Below are 21951 nucleotides of genomic sequence, written 5' to 3' on the forward strand. Positions count from 1 at the left end.
CAGATCCCATCAGGTCCTACCTTAATGCTTTTCAGAACCCACACAGCACCTCTTTCATATTGGTGTGCCCTAGAATATCAATATACGTCTCCCAAGACTCACCAACCACCATGTCATACTTCTATGTGAATACCAATGCAAAGTATTGATTAAGGACCTCACCCACGTCCTCTGGCTCCATGCAGAAATTACTTCCTTTGTCCCTGAGTGGATCTACCCTTTCCCTAGCTAGCCTCTTGTTTCTTATATATGTATTTAAGGATAGCCTTGGCATCTTCCTTAATCCTGTTTGTTGAAGTTATTTCCCAGCCCCTTGGAGCTCTTCTCGTTCCTTGTTTGAGTTTTTTCTGCTTTCTTTATGTCCTTCCAAGGTTTTGTCTGTCTGTCTTCAGCATCCTCAGTCTCACGTCACCTCCTTTTTCTTTTTGACTAAGCTCATCCAACGTTCCAGAATTTTGCCATCCTTTTCATTCACTATTTATCCTATCCATGCCCCTCATAATTTTATAAACCTCTACAAGGTCACCCCTCAGCCTCTGATGCTCCAGGGAAAACAGCCCCAGCCAGTTCAGCCTCTCCGCATAGCTCAAATCTTCCAACCCTGGCAACATCCTTGTAAATCTTTTCTGAACCCTTTCAAGTTTAACAACATCCTTCCGATAAGAAAGAGACCAGAATTGCATGTAATATTCCAAAAGTTGCCTAACCAAGACCCTGTACAGCTGCAACATGACCTCCCAACTCCTCTACTCAATACTCTGACCAATAAAAGAAAGCATACCAAACACCTTTTTCACTATTCTATCTTCCTGTGACTCTACTTGCAAGGAGCTATGAACCTGCACTCCAAGGTCTCTTTGTTCAGTTAAAAGAAAAATATCTTGGAATTTTTCCAGTCTGTGTCGTAACAAGATCCCATTGTCATAAGTCACAGCAAAAAACAAAAACTAAAGAGAAAGATGAATGAGTTGAGGTTCAGTTAGTGGACACCCTGTTTGATGTAATGGTGCAGGATAAACTTGAACAGGTAGAGGGTCAGACAGAAATGTTTAGTCCTGAAAGGCTAATGGACTTACAACAGAATGACGAGACAATTTTAAAAAATTTTAAAAATCGATGCATACTCAGAAAGGGGATCAGAATGTATTTCTAAGGGTTATTATCTTAAAGATAGAAGCCTAAGAAGAAAATAGAGAACACGGCCGATTGGTGCAGAGGAGAAGTGGGCAGATGTGCACCAGATTGTGTTGCTGCTAGCATACAGACAGGAGGTGTTATGGGTAGCACCTGTAGGAGGTCACCTAGCTGTGAGGAAGACTCAGGTACAAATGTACTTCTATTGGCCTGGACTCACAAGGATGTGGTTAACTTTTGCCGTACGTGTCATACAAGCCACAGGCGGTAATAAATCAATTGAATTGAATTTATTGTCATGTGTACAGAGGCACAGTGAAAAGCTTTGGCTTGCGAGCAATACAGGCAGATCACAGAGATAAGTAGCATAGATACGTAAATAATAGGTGAACAGCAGCAAACACAAAAACACAGGTACAGGGGAATGTTATGAGTTTGTGAGTCCATTCAGTATTCTAACAACAGTAGGGCAGAAACTATTTTGAAACCGGCTGGTGCGTGTGGTTAGGATTCTGTACCTTCTCCCCAATGGTAGAGGTTGTAGAAAAACATTGCCAGGATGGGATGGATCTTTGAGAATGCTGGTGGCCTTTCCTTGACAGTGGGCCTGATAGATGGATTCTATAGATAGGACGTTGGCTAATTGTGATTGTCCGGGCCGAGTTCACCACTCTCTGTAACCGTGTCCGATCTTGAATGGTACGGTTGCCACTTCAGGTAGTGATACATCCAGACAGAATGCTCTCGATGATGTACCTATAAACGTTGACAAGGGTATTTGCCGTTTTGCCAAATTTCCTCAGCAGCCTGAGGAAGAAGAGACGTTGTTGGGCCTTTGTAACCAGTGCGTCCACGTGAAGAGTCCAAGAAAGCTTGTTGTGGATAACCAATCCCAGGAGCTTGACACTCTCCACTTGTTCCACCTCTGTTTTGTTAATGTGTAGGGGGGCATGTGTAACATCCCACCGATAGTCAATAATAAGTTTTGCTCGCATTGAGAGCTAGGTTGTTCTTGGTGCACCATCAGTATTTTTGTTGCCATTTCCAGCACTCGATGAACCCTTCATGTGGTTTATAATTGATTGTGTGGGTCCCCTCCTCAAAACTAAAAGTGGGAACCAGTACTGGTTAACCATGATGACCCATGTGCCTAACAGATTTCTGGAGACAATTCCATTAAGGAGTATTGGGCAGCACGGTGGCACAGTGGCTAGCACTGCTGCCTCACAGCGCAAGAGAACCAGGTTCAATTCCCGCCTCAGGTGACTCTCTGTGTGGGTTTCCTCTGGGTGCTCTGGCTTCCTCCCACAATCCAAAAAAAATGTGCAGGTTAGGTGAATTGGCCATGCTAAATTGCCCCTAGTGTTAGGTGAAGGGGTAAATGTAGGGGAATGGGTCTGGATGGGTTGCGCTTCGGTGGGTCGGTATGGACTTGTTGGGCTGAAGGACCTGTTTCCCCACTGTAAGTAATCTAATCTAGAGCAAAAAGGGTGGTGAAGGAGTTAGTAGCTTTCTTTATCCAGTATGGGTTACCCAGAGAGATTCAGTCAGACCAAGGACCAAGGACCAACAGTGGTTAGCACTGCTGCCTCACAGCGCCAGAGACCCGGGTTCAATTCCCGCCTCAGGCGACTAACTGTGTGGAGTTTGCACGTTCTCCCCGTGTCTGCGTGGGTTTCCTCCGGGTGCTCCGGTTTCCTCCCACAGTCCAAAGATGTGCAGGTCAGGTGAATTGGCTATGCTAAATTGCCCGTAGTGTTAGGTAAGGGGTAAACGTATGGGTGGGTTGTGCTTCGGCGGGTCGGTGTGGACTTGTTGGGCCGAAGGGCCTGTTTCCACACTGTAAGTAATCTAATCTAATCTAATCTAATCTAAAAAAAAAAGGATCTAATTTTACTGCTAGGCTGTTTGAGGAAGTCATGGATAACTTTAGCATACAGCATTGAAAATCAAGTGCATAACATCCTGAATCCCAGGGAGCTTTGGAAAGGTGGCATCAGATAGTGACGACCATATTAAGAGCATACTGTCAAGATTATCTGAATGATTGGGATAAAGGTATCCCATTCACATTGCTTGCCATTAGAGATGCCCGAAATTAACTCAGTTTGAGTTAATATTCGGACATGAAGTGATAGGGCATTTGAAATTAATTAAAGAAGAACTGACAGGACCAAAGTCAGAGATCTCACACTTGGATTATGTATCTGAGGTGAGTTAGTTAAACAGCACCTGAAGGGGGCACCACATAGAATGAAGAAGACGGTAGATAAAAAACTCTAAGTTTCAGATGTTTTCCTGTGGGGTTGACATATTAGCATTGTAAAAAGTGAGGACTGCAGATGCTGGAGATCAGAGTCTAGATTAGAGTGGTGCTGGAAAAGCACAGCAGGTCAGGCGGCATCCGAGGAGCAGGAAAATCGATGTTTCGGGTAAAAGTCTTTCATCAGGAATGGAGGCAGGGAGCCTCCAGGGTGGAGAGTTAAATGGGAGTCGGAGCTGGGGCTGGGGAGAAGATAGCAAAGAGTACAATAGGTGGATGAAGTGGGTGGGGATGAAGGTGATAGGTCAGAGAGGAGGGTGGAGTGGATAGGTGGGAATGAAGATTGGCAGGTAGGACAGGTCATGAGGATGGTGCTGAGCTGGAAGGTTGGAACTGGGGTAAGGTTGGGGGAGGGGAAATGAAGAAACTGGTGAAGTCCACATTGATGCCCTGATGTTGAAGTGTTCCGAGGCGGAATGTTGAAATGTTGGGCCAAGGGGCGGTGGTGTTGATTGGTGTGGGTGTCCCAGAGATGTTCCCTAAACTGCTCTGCTAGGAGGCGTTCACTAGAGGAAACTGCATCGGGAGCAAGGGATACAATAAATGGTGGATGTGCAGGTAAAACTTTGATGGATGTGGAAGGCTCCTTTGGGGCCTTGGATGGAGGTGAGGGAGGAGGTGTGGGCGCAGGTTTTGCAATTCCTGTGGTTGCAGGGGAGGGGTGCCAGGATGGGAGGGTGGGTTGTTGGGGAGGCGTGGACCTGACCGGGTAGTCACGGAGGGAATTGTCTTTGTGGAAAGCAGAAAGGGTTGGGGAGGTAAATATATGCCTGGTGGTGGGGTCTGTTTGGAGGTGGCCGAAATGTCATCGGATGATACGGTTTATGTGAAGGTTGGTAGGGTGGAAGCTGAGGAACGGGTGGTTCTGTCCTTGTTACGGTTGGAGGGATGGGGTCTGAGGGCGGAGGTGCGGGGTGCAGATGAGATGCGTTGGAGGGCATCTTTAACCACGTGGGAGGGGAAATTGCGGTCTCTAAAGAAGGAGGCCAACTGGTGTGTTCTGTAGTGGAACTGGTCCTCCTGGGACCAGATACGGCGGAGGCGGAGGAATTGGGAATACGGGATGAAGGGCTTTTGCCCGAAACGTGGATTTTCCTGCTCCTCGGATGCTACGTTAAATAATGAGGGAGTCCTTGAAGAGTGGGATAGGTTAGTGAGTTATCTGCCTCAGGAGCAAAGAACTGAGTTGAAAGATCTATTGCAGCTGCATGAGGAAATATGCAGCAATAAGATGGGGAGAACTAATGCTATTGTGCATGAGTTAGAAGGTGGAATGCTCTTCCAATAAAACAACACCCCTAATCCTCTCAAAATCACACAGATCCAGAAGGAAGTGGATGCGATGCTCAATGAAGATCTCATTGAACCGAGTCAGAGTCAGTGGAGTTTGTTGATCAGGTTAGTTCTCAAACCTCTTGGGACAAAGATTTTGTGTAGACTATCGGAAGGTTAATACTGTAACTAAATTGGCTGCTATCCAATACCAAGGTAAGAGAACTGTATAGAGAAAGTTGGACAAGTCACTTACATAGAACCACCAATAGTCAGTGGGAAATTGAGGAACAAATTTGTAAGGAAATTTCAATTATCTGTAAAAATAATAGGGTGGTTATGGTAAGGAATTTTAACTTCCCAATCATAGACTGGGACTGCCATAGTTTTAACAGTTTAGATGGAGAGGAATTTGTTAAATGCATTCAAGCAAAGTTTCTGATTCAGTATATGGATGTATCTACTCTTTGGAAATAATGGGAGAAAGTGAGGACTGCAGATGCTGGAGGTCATAGTCAAGAAATGTGGTGCTGGAAATGCACAACCGGTCAGGCAGTATCCAAGGAGCAGGAGAGTTGATGTTTTGAGCATAAGCTCTTTGTCAGAAAAGAGGAATCTTGCGAAATAATGATATGGAGGTGACGGTTTTGGACTGGGTGGAAAAAGTTAAAAATCACACAACTCCAGGTTATAGTCCAACAGGTTTATTTGGAAGCACTAGATTTCAGAGCACTGCTCCTTCATCAGGTGGTTGTGGAGCAGGATCATAGGACACAGAATTTATAGCAAAAGATTACAGTGTCATGCAACTGACACAATATTTTGAACAAACCAAATTGCTGTGAAGTCTTTTGTCTTTTAAAATGGGTTGCAGGTTTGATTTATTAATATGTAAATGCCAGAACTTCTTTCAAGTCACATTCTCGAGATAACTTAAGGTTTTACAAAAAAAAAGGTGACATCTCAGCTCAGATAATGCATTAAAATTGTGAGTTTAGAATTTGTTTGTATTCCAATCTTGAGTCAGCCTGGTACTAATTCCAAAGTAAGAATTTATAAAATGTTACATGAATTGACTGCCTGCATTGACTGCCAGCAGACTGTGCACGTTTTGAATAAAATAGAATGTATCTGCAAATACAATTCTGCAAATGCAAATTCACCCCATAGACTTGTGTGTATGTGTGTGTGTGTGTGTGCGTGTGCACGCATGCGTGCATGTGAGGGAGAGTGTGTGTGAGAGAGTGTGAGAGTTTATGTTTGCGTATGTGCATGCTTGGTACATTGTGTACATGAGTGTGAGGGGTGTGTGAATCTGAGAGAGAGCTTGTGTATGAGAGAGGGTCTGCATGAGTTTGTCAGTATGTATGAGAGAGAGTGTGTGTGTGTGTGTGTGTTGATGGGGTGGTCACCTGTAGTGTGACATGAACCCGGTTGAGTCCATCCTCATGGGTACTGAACTTGGCAATCAGCCTCTACTCGACTACTCTGCGTTGTTGTGTATCCTGAAGTCTGCCTTGGAGGATGGTCACCAGAAGATCCGGGGCTGAATGTCCATGGTGTTGTGTGATTTTTAACCTTGAGAAATAAGGCAGGGCAGGTGACTGAAGTGTCAGTGGGGGAGCACTTTGGGCCATATTTTATTAGTTTTAAAATGGAGATGGAAAAGGATAGACTGAAGTAAAAGTTGAAGTTCTAAATTGGAGGAAGGCAAGAACTTTCAAAAGTTGTTTGGGGGGCATATGTTCGCAGGTAAAGGGACAGCTGGAAAATGGGAAGTCTTTAAAAATGAAATAACAAGAGTCCAGAGACAATATATTTCTGTCAGAGTGAAAGGAAAGGCTGATAGATGTAGAGAATGCTGGATGCTGAGGGAAGTTGAGGTTTAGTTTCAGAAAAAGAAAGAAGCGTGTGTCAGATATGGACAGCAGAGATCAAGTCTATCCTTAGAAGAGTATAAAGGCGGTAGGAGTATACTTAAGAGGGAAATCAGGAGGGTGGAAAGGGCACATGAGATAGCTTTGGCACATAGGGTTAAGGAGAATCCAAAGGGATTTTATAAATATATGAAGGACAAAAGGGTAACTAAGGAGAGAACAAGGCCCCTCAAAGATCAGCAAGGCAGCCATTTTGTGGAGCTGCAGGAGAAGGGGCTGACTCTAAACGAGCATTTTGTATCAGTGTTCACTGTGGCGAAGGACATGGAAGATATAGTACGTGGGGAAATAGATGGTGACATCTCGAAAAATGTCCATATTATAGAGAAGGTGCTGGATGCTTTAAAATGCATAAAGGTGGACAAATCCTCAGGATCTGATCAGGTGTACTCCAGAACTCTGTGGGATGTTCGGGAAGTGATTTCTGGGCCTCTTGATGAGATTTGTATCATCGATAGTCACAGGTGAGGTGCCAGAAAACTGGAGGTTGACTAATATGGCAGCAGGTGGAATTTGAATCCAATAAAATATGGAATGAAAAGCTAGTCTAATAGTGACCATGTTTGCTTTTCTTGTAAAAAACCCATTGGGTTCACTCCTATCATTTAGGGAAAGTAATCTGCTGGTCTCTATGACTCCAGACCAATGGCAATGTGATTGACTCTTAACAACCTCCTTAAGTGGCCAAATCACTAAGCTTAAGGCTAATTAAATTAGAATTAGAACTAGAATCCTACAGTGTGGAAACAGGCCCTTCGGCCCAACAAGTCCACAGTGACCCTCCCACAAGTAACCCAGCCAGACCCATTCCTCTACCCTATATTTACCCCTGACTAATGCACCTAACCTCCAGGGGTGGGAAACAAATGCTGTTCTTGTCAGCAATGCTCACAACCCAAGCAAGAGAGAAAAACAGTGCTGCACATTCTTAGCTATGTTTTCCTAATCAACTCTCAAACCAAAGAACAGCTCTCACCTTTTTCAACAGTGTGTCATCATCGTTGAATTCAAAAGAACCATTAGAAGACTATTTAACCCACTCTTGTGATCTGATTATTTTTGGAATTCTACTCCGTCTATTTATTCTCCATCCATAATACCTGTGTCAAACCATCTGTCTGTTGTGTTAATTGTCTTAATTGCTAATGAATGTGTGTTTATTTGGGAATTAATGGGATATTGTTTAAATCAAAGCCATCTGCCAACTGGAGGAAGAACGTGCCATCCTCTCCCTTGGGACCCTTCAACCACACGGCATCAACGACTTCACTAGTTTCCGAACCTCCCCTTCCCCCACCTCATCCATGATCCAACCCTCCAACCCAGGACTGCTCTCTGGACCTGTCCTACCTATCCATCTTCCTTTCCAGCTATCTGCTGCACCCTTCCCACTCATCTATCACCAGCATCCACCTATCGCCTTCCCCCCTACCTTTCCCCCAGCCCCTCCCCCATTCCCTATTTATCTCTCATCCTCCTTCCCCCTCCACATTCCTGATGAAGGACTTATGCCCGAAACATTGACTTTCCTGCTCCTTGGATGCTGCTTGACATGCTATGCTTTTCCAGTGCCACTATTTTTAACTATAGTTTGAATTGTAGAGTGTACATTAGGGATCCTTTAATATCTCTGCTGTATCTGTAATTTTAATGTGTTTATAATAAGTAACTATTTGAAATGAATTGCCTTTGTCCTGAGTCAGTCAGATCAATTGACCTTCTGGACAGTCTCATTGGGGATTTACACATCAAACTCTATGATAGCTTGTGGAAAGGTGGGACAAAATGTTCAACCATAGTCTTACCAGTGCATAGAGTTGCTCTTTCAGTGGAGAGATGACTGGTGATGGTTTAACCTGAAGATCACCACACCCCAGTTGGGGGGAACAGTTGAGAAGGAGAATTCAGCGTGGTAAACTCAGCTGATGCACGAATTGAACCCACTCTGCATCATAAAGTGTACAGCTAAATGAGCTAAGCCAACCCCCTTGATTCTCGGCACACTCCTGCCAGTTAAGTCATGACAAAGATAAGCTCTTCCCATTAGCTGATGGTGCCAGGACTATGGAACGAACAAGAGATGCAGCAGGTTGTGATACTTTTGGAAGAATGTGTTCTTATGGCTGAATAATATAGAGTCGTAGACATCTACAATAATGAGAAAAGACTCTTCAGCCCACTGTCTGAGCTGATTAAAAACAACCACCTAATTCTTCTATCCCATTTTCTCTCACTTGGCCTGATACTCAGGATTGCAAGTACACCATCTAAATGTTATGAGGGTTTCTGCATCTTCCACAATTACATGCAGTGAGTTCTGATTTCCACTATCCTCTGGGTGAAAAGCTTTTACTTCCCATTTCTTCTAAACCTTCTGCCCCTTCCCTTAAATCTACGCCCCTGGTCACTGATCCCTCCAAGGGGAGAAATTTCTTCCTGTCCACCCTATATCCCTCATAATTTTATACATCTCAATCGTGTCCTCTTCACAATCTCCTGTGCTCCTCCAGTCTGTCTAATCTCTCTTCATTACTGAAACTGTTCAGGCCAGACAATATCCTGGTTAATCTCCTCTGTACCCTTTCATGTGCAGCCTCAGCCTTTTTATAATGTGGAGTCCAGAAGTGCATACAAATGATTGATTTAGATTAATGGAAATAGGAAGGTCAGTGTCTGATGGATTCAACCAAAATTGGCTTAAGAATGGTAAAGTGAATTGTGCTGAATGGTTGTTATTCAGCCTGGTGTAAGAAATTCCACATAAGAAATTCCCTCCATATCCAATATCAGCCGAGTCAACCTTTTCCAGACTACCTCCAATGGCAATACATCTCTCCTTAGATAAGGGGCCAAAACTGTTCACAGTAATCCAGCTGTGGTCTGACCAGTGCCTTGTACAATTTAAGCAAAACGTCCTTACCCAATTTCCAATGAAGTGAAGGCTATTTGACTCCTCTATTATCTGCTGAGTTTAGATTAGATTAGATTCCCCAGACTGTGGAAACAGGCCCTTCGGCCCAACCAGTCCACACAGACCTTCCAAAGAGAAACCCACCCAGACCCATTTCCCTCTGACTCATGCACCTAATACTATGGGCAATTTAGCATAGCCAATTCACCTAGTTTTTTTGTGGTTTATGAATGATGATTCCCAACTCCCTCTGTTCTGTAATGTCTTGCAGTATTTCTCCATTTAAATAATATTCAGCTCCTCTATTCGACCTGTAAAGGTGCATAATCTCACATTTCACCACTCCGTCATCCTCCCGTCCAGTTTTTGCTCACTCCCTTAACCTGTCTATATCCCTCTTGTAGCCTCTTTGTGTCAGCATGAATTGATTAAGGTTTAATGTACTTGACAAATCTACTGAAATTCTTCAAGAGTGTAACTCACAGAGGTGATGCAGGGGAAAGTGCGGTTGTGCAGTTATTTAGATTTTCAGAAGGCATTCGACAAAGTCCCACACTAGAGATTAATGTGCAAAATTAAAGTGTATGGAATTGTGTGGTAGTGGATTGGATTGAGTGGATTAGATAAGGGAACTAAATATATCACAAAATGTACAGACGTCACAAAGCTATGAGGAGGATGCAGAGTTGATTCAGTTTGATTTGGATGAACTGAGTGGGCAAATGCCGTATAATATGGATAAAGGTGAGATTATCTACTTTGGAAGCAGATTATTTTGAAGGCAGATTATTTAAATGGCTATAAATTGAAAGGTAGGGAATGTGCAATGAGATCTGGGTTTCCTTGTGCACCAATCACTGCAGTTCAGTGTACAGGTGCAGTAAGTGGTAATGCTGGAAAATGATATGTTGGCCTTCATAGGGAGAAGATTCGTGTCCAGGAGCAGGCATGTCTTGCAGGGTAAAACAATGACTGTAGATGCTGGAAACCAGATTCCAGAATAGAGTGATGCTGGAAAAGCACAGCAGTTCAGGCAGCATCTGAGGAGCAGGAAAATCGACATTTCAGGCAAAAGCCCATTTCTGGTGAAGGGCTTTTGCCTGAAACGTCGATTTTTCTGCTCCTCGGATGCTGCCTGAACTGCAGGCATGTCTTGCCGCAATTGTACAAGGCCTTGGTGAAACCATACTTGGCGTATTTGTAATAAAAACAGAAATTGCTGGAAAAGCTCAGCAGGTTTGGCAGCATCTGTGGAGAGAAATTAGAATTAACATTTCGGGTCCAGTGACCCTTCTTCAGAATGCATATCTGTGCGCAGTATTGATGTCTATCTGAGGAAGGAAGCTCTAGCTATGGAGGAAGTGTAACAAAGGTTTACCAGGCTGCTTTCTGGGATGGCAGAACTGACATATAAAGAGAGATTGGATCAATTCACACCGCATTCACTGGAGCTTAGAAGAATGGTGGAGTATCTCAAAGAAATTGATAAAATTCTAACAGGACGGTACAGGGTTGATGCAGGAAGGTTGTTCCTGATGGCATGGGAGCCCAGAATCAGGGATCACAATCTAACAATGTGGGGTAGGACTGAGATGAAGAGAAATTCTTCACCCAGAGTGGTAGGCCTGTGGAATTTACGACCACAGAAGCATTCAAGGCCAAAAGATTAATTGATTTCAAGAAGGAATTAGTTATAGCACGAGGGTTAATAAAGTATTGGGGAATCAATGGTTAGAAGTTATATTTGTAATATGTGTTAACTTAAAAGTTCGAACTGAGGGCTTGCAGATGTGGCAGACTAAAGATCAAAGTGAAAGTCGCAAATTAAAAGACTGCAGGCACCTTTACCTAACCTTGGAGGAGGTGTTCTTGTCTTAACTTCTCCCCTGTCCTCAGACTGGACTGTCTTTCTTCTAATCAATAGAATATTGTTAACTGCTTTGCTTATCTGCTTTTGACTTATGTGAATTCAACTAGAGGTGGTAACATTAAATCATGTAGCAATCGAGAAATATGTGTACAAGTGACGCACATGAGGGCAATAAAATATACTGCTTTTACGCTATAGATAGAGATCTGTTGAGAGTCCATCGAGAGAGAGCTTGGATGCTATTCTGAGGTTTGATTGCAGATCTCTTGCCAGCCGAGCTGAAATAGATTCTGTTGAAATTGAAACCTTTGTGTGATCTGAAACGTTTTGAGTCAGCAGGGGTGAAAGGGATCAAAGAATATGGGGCAAGAAGCAGAAACAACTTATTGGGATGGATAATCAGCCGTGATTATACTGAATGGCTCAAATGACCAAACTCCTGCTCTGATTCTCTGTGTTTCTATTCTCACTCCTTGCTTTCCCACCTGTTTTTGCGTCATCTGCAAACTTGGCAATGGTGCATTCCCTTTCCTCACCCAAGTCGTGAAAATATATCGTAAATAATTGTGTTCCCAGTACTAATCCCTGGGACACACCACTGGTTCCAGGTGGCCATCTTGAAAATTGTTTAAGCTCCTGTGGGTGAGGAGGTAAAGATATTCCTAGTAAGTACAGGCAGGTTAGCATCAGTGATAGCTAAGTCAGTGACACCGAGTTCCTGTTAAAAAAAAACACAGATTAAGTTACAAAGATCTCTTTTTATTCTGCAACGTTTCAACAGATTTCTATATCTCTCTTGTTGCAGGATCAGGACATGCAAGGTAATGTGCCATTATCAAGTGCCCTTTCGTTTATCAGCAGGCTTTGTTTGAGTTTTGTATTCAAATCCCATTTGCAGGTGCAATATCTGGTTGGTGCTTTGCTGAGTGGGTCAGGTCTGTGTCTCTTGTTCTTCACCACTCTGGCTCAGTTAAGGTGGTCTCCGGCTTTATCGTTGTGAGCGGTTTAGAAGCAGGCGCCATGAAAGTCAGTCACTACCTGCAGGTACGCTTTGTACCGCGCACACACTGGGTCTCCTTGCTCCACAGTCTGCCATTGTACTGCTAGCTCCTTTGCTACCCCCTCCACCATCAGCGGAATCTTCATCTCTCTGCTTGTCCCTGAGCCACCTCTGCTTGTGATCGCCTTGAGGAAGAGGAAGGTAACACAGACAGAAAAGAGCATTTACAAGTCCCTGTAGGTGTCCCGGACAGCTGTGATAGCCACTTTACTCCCATGTCTCTCTGATCGTAATAAGTCAGGGACCCATGTCCGTGCCCTGGCACAGCGGGTCATTCGACCGTGAAGGCATCAAAATAGAGACCTGTTCATCTCTCAGCCGCAGATTGATGTCTGCTTACCAGAAGGGTGTTAGGGCTAAATATTTTCTCTTGCACCCTCCTGTTAATGCACCGAGATCCACATTATCTGCCTTGCTGCAGCCCTGGCTGCACTCACCAAGTTCCGTGCAGCTTGTTGATGCAACCAGTAATTGCTCAACTCTGTCTTCATGCCACTAGAGCTGTCTTTAGAATGCCCCCATTAACATAGCAAATCCCAGGGTACAGGCAGCTATGACTATGCTTCTACAATTTATTTCTGGAACAATAACAAAGGAGTTAACCAAGTTGTTTTATCAGAAGAAAACTCACATTTATAAATGGATTGTCATCATCCAGATGCATGTTGATGACCACAGTTTCAATCCATGCATTGTCTGTGTTTCTGATGTCATCCTCATATCCCTTACAGACCTGAAAGACACACCAGCATGAAGATCAACTCTGGATATAAGTCCAACTACAGGGCAAAGAGAAAGGCAAGGAAGCAAGGTGCTCACGGGGTGAGCAAAGAACTGACTGTATCACCTATCGAGTCATACAGAATAAAAACAGGCCTTCGGCCCACCATTTCTGTGCTGACCATGTACTTGCTCCAAGTATACAATGCTCTGGCATTTAAAGTGCTCATCCAGATGCTTCTTAAATGTTGCGAGAGTACCTGTCTCTTTGGGCTGCACATTCCATATTTTTTCCAATGTCGCAAAGCTGGTCTTTTTACAAGGTTACTCTGCCCTTGAGTATTTTTTTTCAGAGAGGGGGTAATTTGCCAGGCTCCCACCAGGCTGAGTTTGAAAGTTTTACTGGGGCCCTGTTGTTTACCCTAACAGATAATAGCTCCTGCCTAAGGTTTTCATGTGCAAAAAAAACCTGTATAATCAGAGGGGAGTGTCAAGCTAGTTGGCCTAGCTATATTTAGATTAGAGTTTTTTTTATTCAGTTCAGAACTTTAGTGAGTTCAGTGGCAGCTGTGTGTGGGAAAGGTAGCAAGGTCTTCTCTCTCTCCTTGAAAGTATAGGTTGATAAGATAGTGAAGAAGGCTTTTGGTATGCTTTCCTTTATTAGTCCATAAGACACAGGAGTGGAAGTAAGGCCATTCGGCACATCGAGCCCACTCCACCATTTAATCATGGCTGATGGGTATCTCAATTCCACTTACTCGCACTCTCCCCGTATCCCTTAATTCCTCGCGAAATCAAGAATTTATCAATCTCTGCCTTGAAGACATTTAACGTCCCGGCCTCCACTGCACTCCTTGGCAATGAATTACATAGGCTCACCGCTCTCTGGCTGAAGAAATGTCTTCTCAGTTCCATTCTAAATTGATCCCCTCGAATTCTAAGACTGTGCCCACAGGTCATAGTCTCCCTGTTGACTGGCAACAACTTCCCAGCATCCATCCTTTCTAAGCCATGCATTATCTTGTAAGTTTCTATTAGATCTCTCCCCAACTTTCTAAACTCTAATGAATACAATCCCAGGATCCTCAGCTGTTCATCATATGTTAGGCTACCATTCCAGGGATCATCCGTGTGAATCTCCGCTGGACACGCTCCAGTGCCAGTATGTCCTTCCTGAGGTGCGTGACCCAAAATTGGACACAGTATTCTAAATAGGGTCTAACTAGAACTTTATAAAGTCTCAGAAGCACATCGCTGCTTTTATATTCCAACCCGCTTCAAGTAAATGACAACATTACATTTGTTTTCTTAATCACAGACTTAATCTGCAAGTTAACCTTTAGAGATACCTGGACTAGCACTCTCATATCCCTTTGTAATTTGGTTTTATGAATTTTCTCACTGTTTAGAAAATAGTCCATGCCTATATTCTTTTTTCCAAAGTGCAAGACCTTGCATTTGCTCACATTGCATTTCATCAGGCATTTCCTGGACTACTCTCCAAAACAGTCTAATCTTTCTGCAGCCTCCCCACCTCCTCAGTACTACCTGCCTGTTCACCTAACTTCGTATCATTGGCAAACTTCACCAGAATGCCCCAGTCCCTTCATCCAGATCATTAATATATAAAGTGAATATCTGCTGCCCCAACACTGAACCCTGCAGGACACCTATTGTCACCAGTTGCCATTCCAAAAAAGAACCTTTTATCCCAACTCTCTGCCTTCTGTCAGACAGCCAATCCCCAATCCATGCCAGTAGTAAGGCCCTCACCTTACTCAGCATCCTCCCACGACCTTTTGAAAGTCTAGAGAGATAACATCCATTGAGTTTCCCCACTTTAACCAACTTGTTAGCTCTTCAAAGAATTCTAACAGGTTTGTCAGGCACAACCTCTCCTTACTAAATCCATGCTGACTTGTTCTAATCTGACCCTGCGCTTCCAAGAATTTAGAAATATCATCCTTAACAATGGATTCTGGAATTTTACCAACAACTGAGGTTAGGCTAATCAGCCTATAATTTTCCATCCTTTGTCTTGATCCTTTCTTGAACCTTCTTTCTTCAGGGGGTTACAACAGCGATTTTCCAATCATCTGGGACTTTCCCTGAGTCCAGTGACTTTTGAAAGATCACAACCAACGCCTCTGCTATTTCCTCAGCCATTTCCCTCAGAACTCTAGGATGTAGCTCATCGGGGCCAGGAGATTTGTCAATCTTTAGACCTTTTAGCTTTTCTATCACTTTTTCTTTTGTAATGGCTACCATACTCACCTCTGCCCCCGACTCTCCTTAGTTGTTGGGATATTACCTATGTCTTCCACTGTGAAGACTGATGCAAAATACTTACTAAATTCTTCAGCTATTTCCTTATCTCCCATCACTAGCCTTCCTGCATCAACTTGGAGCTGCCCAATGACTACTTTTGCCTCGTTTGTTTCATTTGTATTGACAGAAACTTTACTATCATTTCTAATATTACTGGCTAGCCTACTTTCATATTTGATCCTCTCCTTCCTTATTTCTTCTTTGTTATCCTTTTTTTGTGGTCTTCCCAATCTTCTGATTTCCCAGGGCTCTTGGCCACATTATAGCTCTCTCTTTTTCATTGATACATTTCCTGACTTCCTTTGTCAGCTATGGCTGTCTAATCTGCCCCCCTTCCCCCCTATAATCTTTCTTTTCTCTGGGATGAACCTCTGTACTGTGTCCTCAATTACAGCCAGAAACTCCTGCCATTGTTGCTCTACTGTCTTCCCCACTAGGCTCTGCCTCCAGTCGATTTTCACCAGTTCCTCTCTCATGCTCCTGAAATTACCTTTATTTAACTGTAACACCATGACATCCGATTTTGCCTTCTCCCTTTTAAACGGCAGGCTGAACTCTACCATGATCACTGCCTCCTACGTTTTCCCTTACTTTAAGATTTTTTATAAAGTCTGGCTCATTACATAGCACTAGGTCCAGAGTAGCCTGCTCTCTTGTTTGCTCTATCACAAGCTGTTCCAAAAAGCCATCCTCTAAGCATTCCATGAATTGGTCAGAGTATTGAGTACAGGAGTTGGGAAGTCATGTTGTAGCTGTAGAGGACGTTGGTTAGGCAACTTTTGGAATATTGCATGCAATTCTGGTCTTTTCCCTATCAGAAAGATGTTGTGAAACTTGAAAGGGTTCAGAAAAGATTTCCAAGGATGTTGCCAGGGTTGGAGGATTTGAGCTATAGGAAGAGGCTGAACAGGCTGGGGCTGTTTTCCCTGGAGCATCGCAGGCAAAGGGATGACCTTATAGAGGTTTATAAAATCATGAGAAGCATGGATAGGTAAATAGACTAAGTATTTTCTCCGGAGTGGGGGAGTCCAGAACCAGAGGGCATAGTTTAGAGTGAGAGGGGAAAAATATAAAAGGGATCTAAGGGGCAACATTTTCACACAGAGGGTGGTGCATGTATGGAATGGGCTGCCAGAGGAAGTGATGGAGGCTGGTACAATTGCAACATTTAAAAGGCATCTGGATGGGTATATGAATAGGAAAGGTTTGGTGGGATATGGGCCAAGTGCTGTCAAATGGTTTGGGATATCTGGTCGGCATGGATGGGTTGGACCGAAGGGTCTGCTTTTGTGTTGTACATCCTTATGACTCTGTGACTGTCACTCTCGTTTTGCCCTTCTGACTTCACAACCTGTGAGTTATGGTCTGGGCTACCTACTCAGAAATGTTTTTATGGGTCTAGCCTGGTTGGGGGCTCGTCTGGGATTTAAGCAGTGAGTGGTAGGTGTTAGTGTCTTTTATTACGAGTGTGGATTTGGTTGGTTTCAACAGCCCTCGGATAGCAAAGACTCTTCCAGTCACCAAGGAGGTTCTGGAGGTGGAAGAAGTGACCTTGGGGGTTTTACAAAAGGCAAATAAGACCAAACTGCAGGAATTAGTAAACAAGCTGGAGTTGACGTTACCTCCTAACATGAAGAAAGATGAGATGATTGTGGCAGTAGCTGAGCATTTAAACTTGCTGGAAATGCCATCACAATCTGTAGAGATAGCTAAACTTTAGTTGCAAATGAAGAAGCTTCAGTTAGAAGCGGAAATGAAACAGTTTGAGTGACAATTAAAATCACTAGAGAATAAAAAGGAACAAAGGACTTTAGCAGAAGAGAAAGAAAAAGAGAGAGAAAATGACCCTGAGAATGGAAAGTCAGCTTGAAGTGATGGTGATAAGCTTAGTGTAGAAATAGAGAGAACTCATGTGGAAGAGCAGGGAGGTAAAATGGCAAGGTTAGCAGCTGAAGTGGCTGATGATTATAAGCTGGTCCATAAAACACAGTTTGGCTTCCCGAATCAATTTTAATACATGAGGGATAAAAATCCTGGAAAAGAGAAACCCTCCTGAGGAAAGGGAAAGGTAGATCTCAGTTCAGATCATCAGGAAAGCTCACCACAGGGTAAAAAAGAAACCCTTGAAGGGGATAAAGAAGATAAAAAGCTCTGGTGTTTTGATTGTAATAAAGTAGGCCATATGAAATCACAATGTTGGTGAGCCAGGAAGAAGCCAGGCAGGATAAGCCTGGAAGTTTTGTGAGAATGGCACCAGAAAACACAGTGGAAGCTGGAAAGCTGCATGAGAGCGTACAGTCTGATGGGAGGTTGGTTAAGGAGGAAGTGCTGGATCTGCTCAAAGGTAAAGTTTATTCCCATAGGCCAGGAGGTTACAATATTAAGGGACACAGGATCCTCTCAGTCTGTGATGCTGAAGGACTATGTATTCCTGAAGGGCTATTGCCAGAAAAGGTACAGGTGACAGGAATTCATGGTGAGACAAAAAGCGCTCGTTTATGTAAGATTAGAGTGTCCAGAGAAGAGTGGAGAAATTGTGGTAGGAGTATTGGACAAACTCTCAGTTCCAGGAATACAATTCGTCCTTGTGAATGATATAGCTGATTCACTAGTCGGCATGCTGCCTACTGTAGTTGAAAAGCCAGTGGAAACTTAGGCAACTAAAGCAATGAAGTATTCTGATCCGGGAATCTTCCCTCATTGTGTAGTAATGAGATCACAGAGTAATAGAGTCATAGAGATGTACAGCATGGAAACAGACTCTTCAGTCCAACCTGTCCATGCTGACCAGATATCCCAATCCAATCTAGTCCCACCTGCCAGCACCCGACCCATATCCCTCCAAACCCTTCCTATTCATATACCCATTCAAATGCCTCTTAAATGTTGTTATTGCACCAGCCTCCACCACATCCTCTGGCAGCTCATTCCATACATGTACCACCCTCTGAGTGAAAACGTTATCTCTTAGACCTCTTTTATAATTTTCCCCTCTCACCCGCTAGTTCTGGACTCCCCAACCCCAGGGAAAAGACTTTGTCTATTTATCCTATCCATGCTCCTCATAATTTTGTAAACCTCTATAAAGTCACCCCTCAGCCTCCGTTGGTCCAAGGAAAACAGCCCCAGCCTGTTCAGCCTCTCCCTGTAGTTCTGATCCTCCAACCCTGACAACATCCTTGTAAATCTTTTCTGAATCCTTTCAAGTTTCACAACATCTTTCCGATAGGAAGGAGACCAGAATTGCAGGCAATATTCTAACAGTGGCCTAACCAATGTCCTGTACAGTGGCAACATGACCTCCCAACTCCTGTACTCAATACTCTGACCAATAAAGGAAAGCATACCAGACGCCTTTTTCACTATCCTGTCTACCTGCGACTCCACTTTCAAGGAGCTATGAACCTGCACTCCAAGGTCTCTTTGTTCAGCAACACTCCCTAGGACCTTACCATTAAGTGTATAAGTCCTGCTAAGATTTGCTTTCCCAAAATGCAGCACCTCGCATTTATCTGAATTAAACTCCATCTGCCACTTCTCAGCCCATTGGCCCATCTGGTCCAGATCCTGTTGTAATCTGAGGTAACCCTCTTCGCTGTCCACTACACCTCCAATTCTGGTGTCATCTGCAAACTTACTAACTGTACCTCTTATGCTTGCATCCAAATCATTTATGTAAATGAAAAAAAGTAGAGGGCCCAGCACCGATCCTTGTGGCAATCCACTGGTCACAGGCCTCCAGTCTGAAAAACAACCCTCCACACCATCTTCTGTCTTCTACCTTTGAGCCAGTTCTGTATCCAAATGGCTAGTTCTCCCTGTATTCCATGAGATCTAACCTTGCTCACCAGTCTCCCATGGGAACCAGTTGGAGGAGCGATCAAAGGGTACTGGAAGCTGAAGTTGCATTCGCAGAGACTGTGTTCGATCAGATATTTGACACAAAACAGTAGCAAATAAATAATTGTGCAAATATCTTTATCCCTGCAAAACTCATTGAGTTGCAGCAGAATGATGAAAATTTAAAACAGTTGTATCAAAAGGCATGTGCAAAGAAGAAGTCTGAAAGTATCCCTATATATTATTACCTGAAAAATGATGTCTAAATAAGGAAATGGAGATGATCACGTATTCAAGCAGATGAGAAATGGGCAGAAATTCATCAAATTGTTTTGCCAGTGGTGTATAGGAAGGAGGTGCTGCGAGTGGTGCATGACCTACCACTTGGAGATCATTTAGGGGTGAGGAAAACACAGGCTAAAATATAGAGACATTTTTACTGGCCTGGACTGCACAAGGATATAGTTGAATTTTGCTAGACATGTCATACATATCAGGTAATTGGGAAGCCACAGGTGATAACCAAAGGTAAACCTGCATCTTTAGTACCTTTTCCAGCATTTCAGGAATGTTTTACAAGAGTCTTAATTGATTGTGTAAGTCACCCACCTCCAGCAAAAAGTAGGAATCAATATTTGTTAACAATACTGGATGTACTGACGAGATTTCCAGAGGCTCTCCCATTACGCAATATCATAGCTAAAAGGATTGTAGAGGAATAACTCCATTTTTTAAATGAGATATGGACTGCCAGTAGAGATACTGTCAGATCAAGGATTAAACTTCACATCCAAACTATTCAAGGAAGTTATGGACAGCTTCGGTATAAAACAATTCAAATCTACTGTATACAATCCAGAATTGCATGGAATGCAAGAAAGGTGGGATCAAACACTAAAGACCTTGTTGAGGGCTTATCGTCAGGACTATCCAGATGTTTGTGCTTTGTGCGATCAGAGATGCACCAAATGAATCAACAAATTCAGTCCGTTTGAATTAGGTTTTGGGCATGAAGTGAGAGGACCATTAAAATTGATTAAGGAGCAGTTAGTAAGTCAGAATTCAGACACCACACTATGTGCCAAAGTTTAGAGAACGATTAAATAGAGCTGAGGAGTTGGCTAGACAGCATTTAAAAGTATTGCTGCATGCAATGAAATAGGAAATGGATAAGAGATCAATAATACCCAATTTTGCCATTGGGGATACGGCATTAGTGTTACTTCCAGTAATAGGTAAACCTTTAAAAGTAAGGTTTAGTGGATCTTATCAAATCGAAAGGAAATTGAGTGAGGTGAACTATTTGGTAGGGACTCTAGAATGATGAAATCTCACCGAGTGTGTCATTTGAATATGCTTAAAAGGATATTTTGATAGGGAAGGGAAGCAAGAGGGGGAGAAGGTGTTAATGATTACAACACAGGAGGAAGAATCAAGTTCAGAGGATTCTGAATTGGACATTCCTCAAATTAAATTGGACAATGAGGAATTGTCAAAAATTGGGATAAAGTATTGAGTAACCTTCCTGAGAAAAATCAAAATGACCTGGAAGAGTTATTACTATCACATGGGGATAAACTGGGAAGTACTAACCTAATTGTGCATGATGCAGATATAGGGGATGCTGTTCTGATTAATAACATCTTGATAGGCATTACCCTCTAAAGTTGACACAGGTTCAGAAGAAGATAGAGTGCATGCTCCAAGATGGCAAAATCGGAGTGAGTTACAGTGACTGGAGCTCACTCATAGTATTGGTGCCAAAGCCAGATGGTACTCAATGGTTATGTGTGGACTATTGCAAAGTCAATGCCATTACAAAGATGGATGCAAATCCAATTCTGTGGTTGGAAGACTGTGTTGAAAAAGTGGGACAAGCAACTTACATTTCTAAGCTGGACTGGCAGGTACCTCTGTCAGAGACAGCAAAGTGGGCAGCACGGTGGCACAGTGGTTAGCACTGCTACCTCACAGTGCCAGAGACCCGGGTTCAATTCCCGCCTCAGGCGACTGACTGTGTGTGGAGTTTACACGTTCTCCCCGTGTCTGCGTGGGTTTCCTCCGGATGCTCCGGTTTCCTCCCACAGTCCAAAGATGTGCAGGTTAGGTGAAGTGGCTATGCTAAATTGCCCATAGTGTTAGGTAAGGGGTAAATGTAGGGGTATGGGTGGGTTGCGCTTTGGCGGGGCGGTGTGGACTTGTTGGGCCGAAGGGCCTGTTTCCACACTGTAAGTAATCTAATCAAAGGCAATTTCAGCTTTTGTAATGCCAAATGGACTGTATCAGTTTAAAGTCATTCCATTTGGTATGAAAAATGTTCTGCCCATATTTAAGAGACTAACCAATAAGGTCATTGCCGGATTACCCAACTATGTTGTGTACATCGATGACCTGGTGATTTTTAGTCACTCATGAAAGGAACATTTACAACATTTATCGGATTTGTTCGATCGACGTCGGAAGGCAGTCCTAGAGGTAAATCTAGCTAAAAGTGAATTTGCCAAAGCCCAAATCACCTTCCTGGGTCATATATTGGACAAATGGCCCCACAGGATG

At 43.4% G+C, this 21951-nt stretch overlaps 1 protein-coding gene across 2 annotated transcripts in view; it reads right to left on the reverse strand.

Moving 5' to 3' along the window:
- Positions 1-12185: 12185 nt before the first annotated feature.
- The window catches only part of trpm2 (transient receptor potential cation channel, subfamily M, member 2), a 178453-nt gene continuing 168687 nt past the window's right edge, over positions 12186-21951 (reverse strand). For both annotated transcript variants that reach the window (XM_087988956.1, XM_087988957.1), the window contains 2 exons: positions 13139-13240; positions 12186-12632 (listed from right to left, as the gene is read on the reverse strand). In XM_087988956.1, the coding sequence (XP_087845082.1) occupies positions 12453-12632; positions 13139-13240 (282 nt within the window). In that variant the 3' untranslated portion in view covers positions 12186-12452. The remainder of the gene's footprint in view (positions 12633-13138; positions 13241-21951) is intronic.

This window comes from Chiloscyllium plagiosum, unplaced genomic scaffold (genome assembly GCF_037043375.1).
Source record: "Chiloscyllium plagiosum isolate Xiang-an unplaced genomic scaffold, Cpla_swu_hap1 HiC_scaffold_7, whole genome shotgun sequence".
NCBI classification, from domain to species: Eukaryota; Metazoa; Chordata; class Chondrichthyes; order Orectolobiformes; family Hemiscylliidae; genus Chiloscyllium; species Chiloscyllium plagiosum.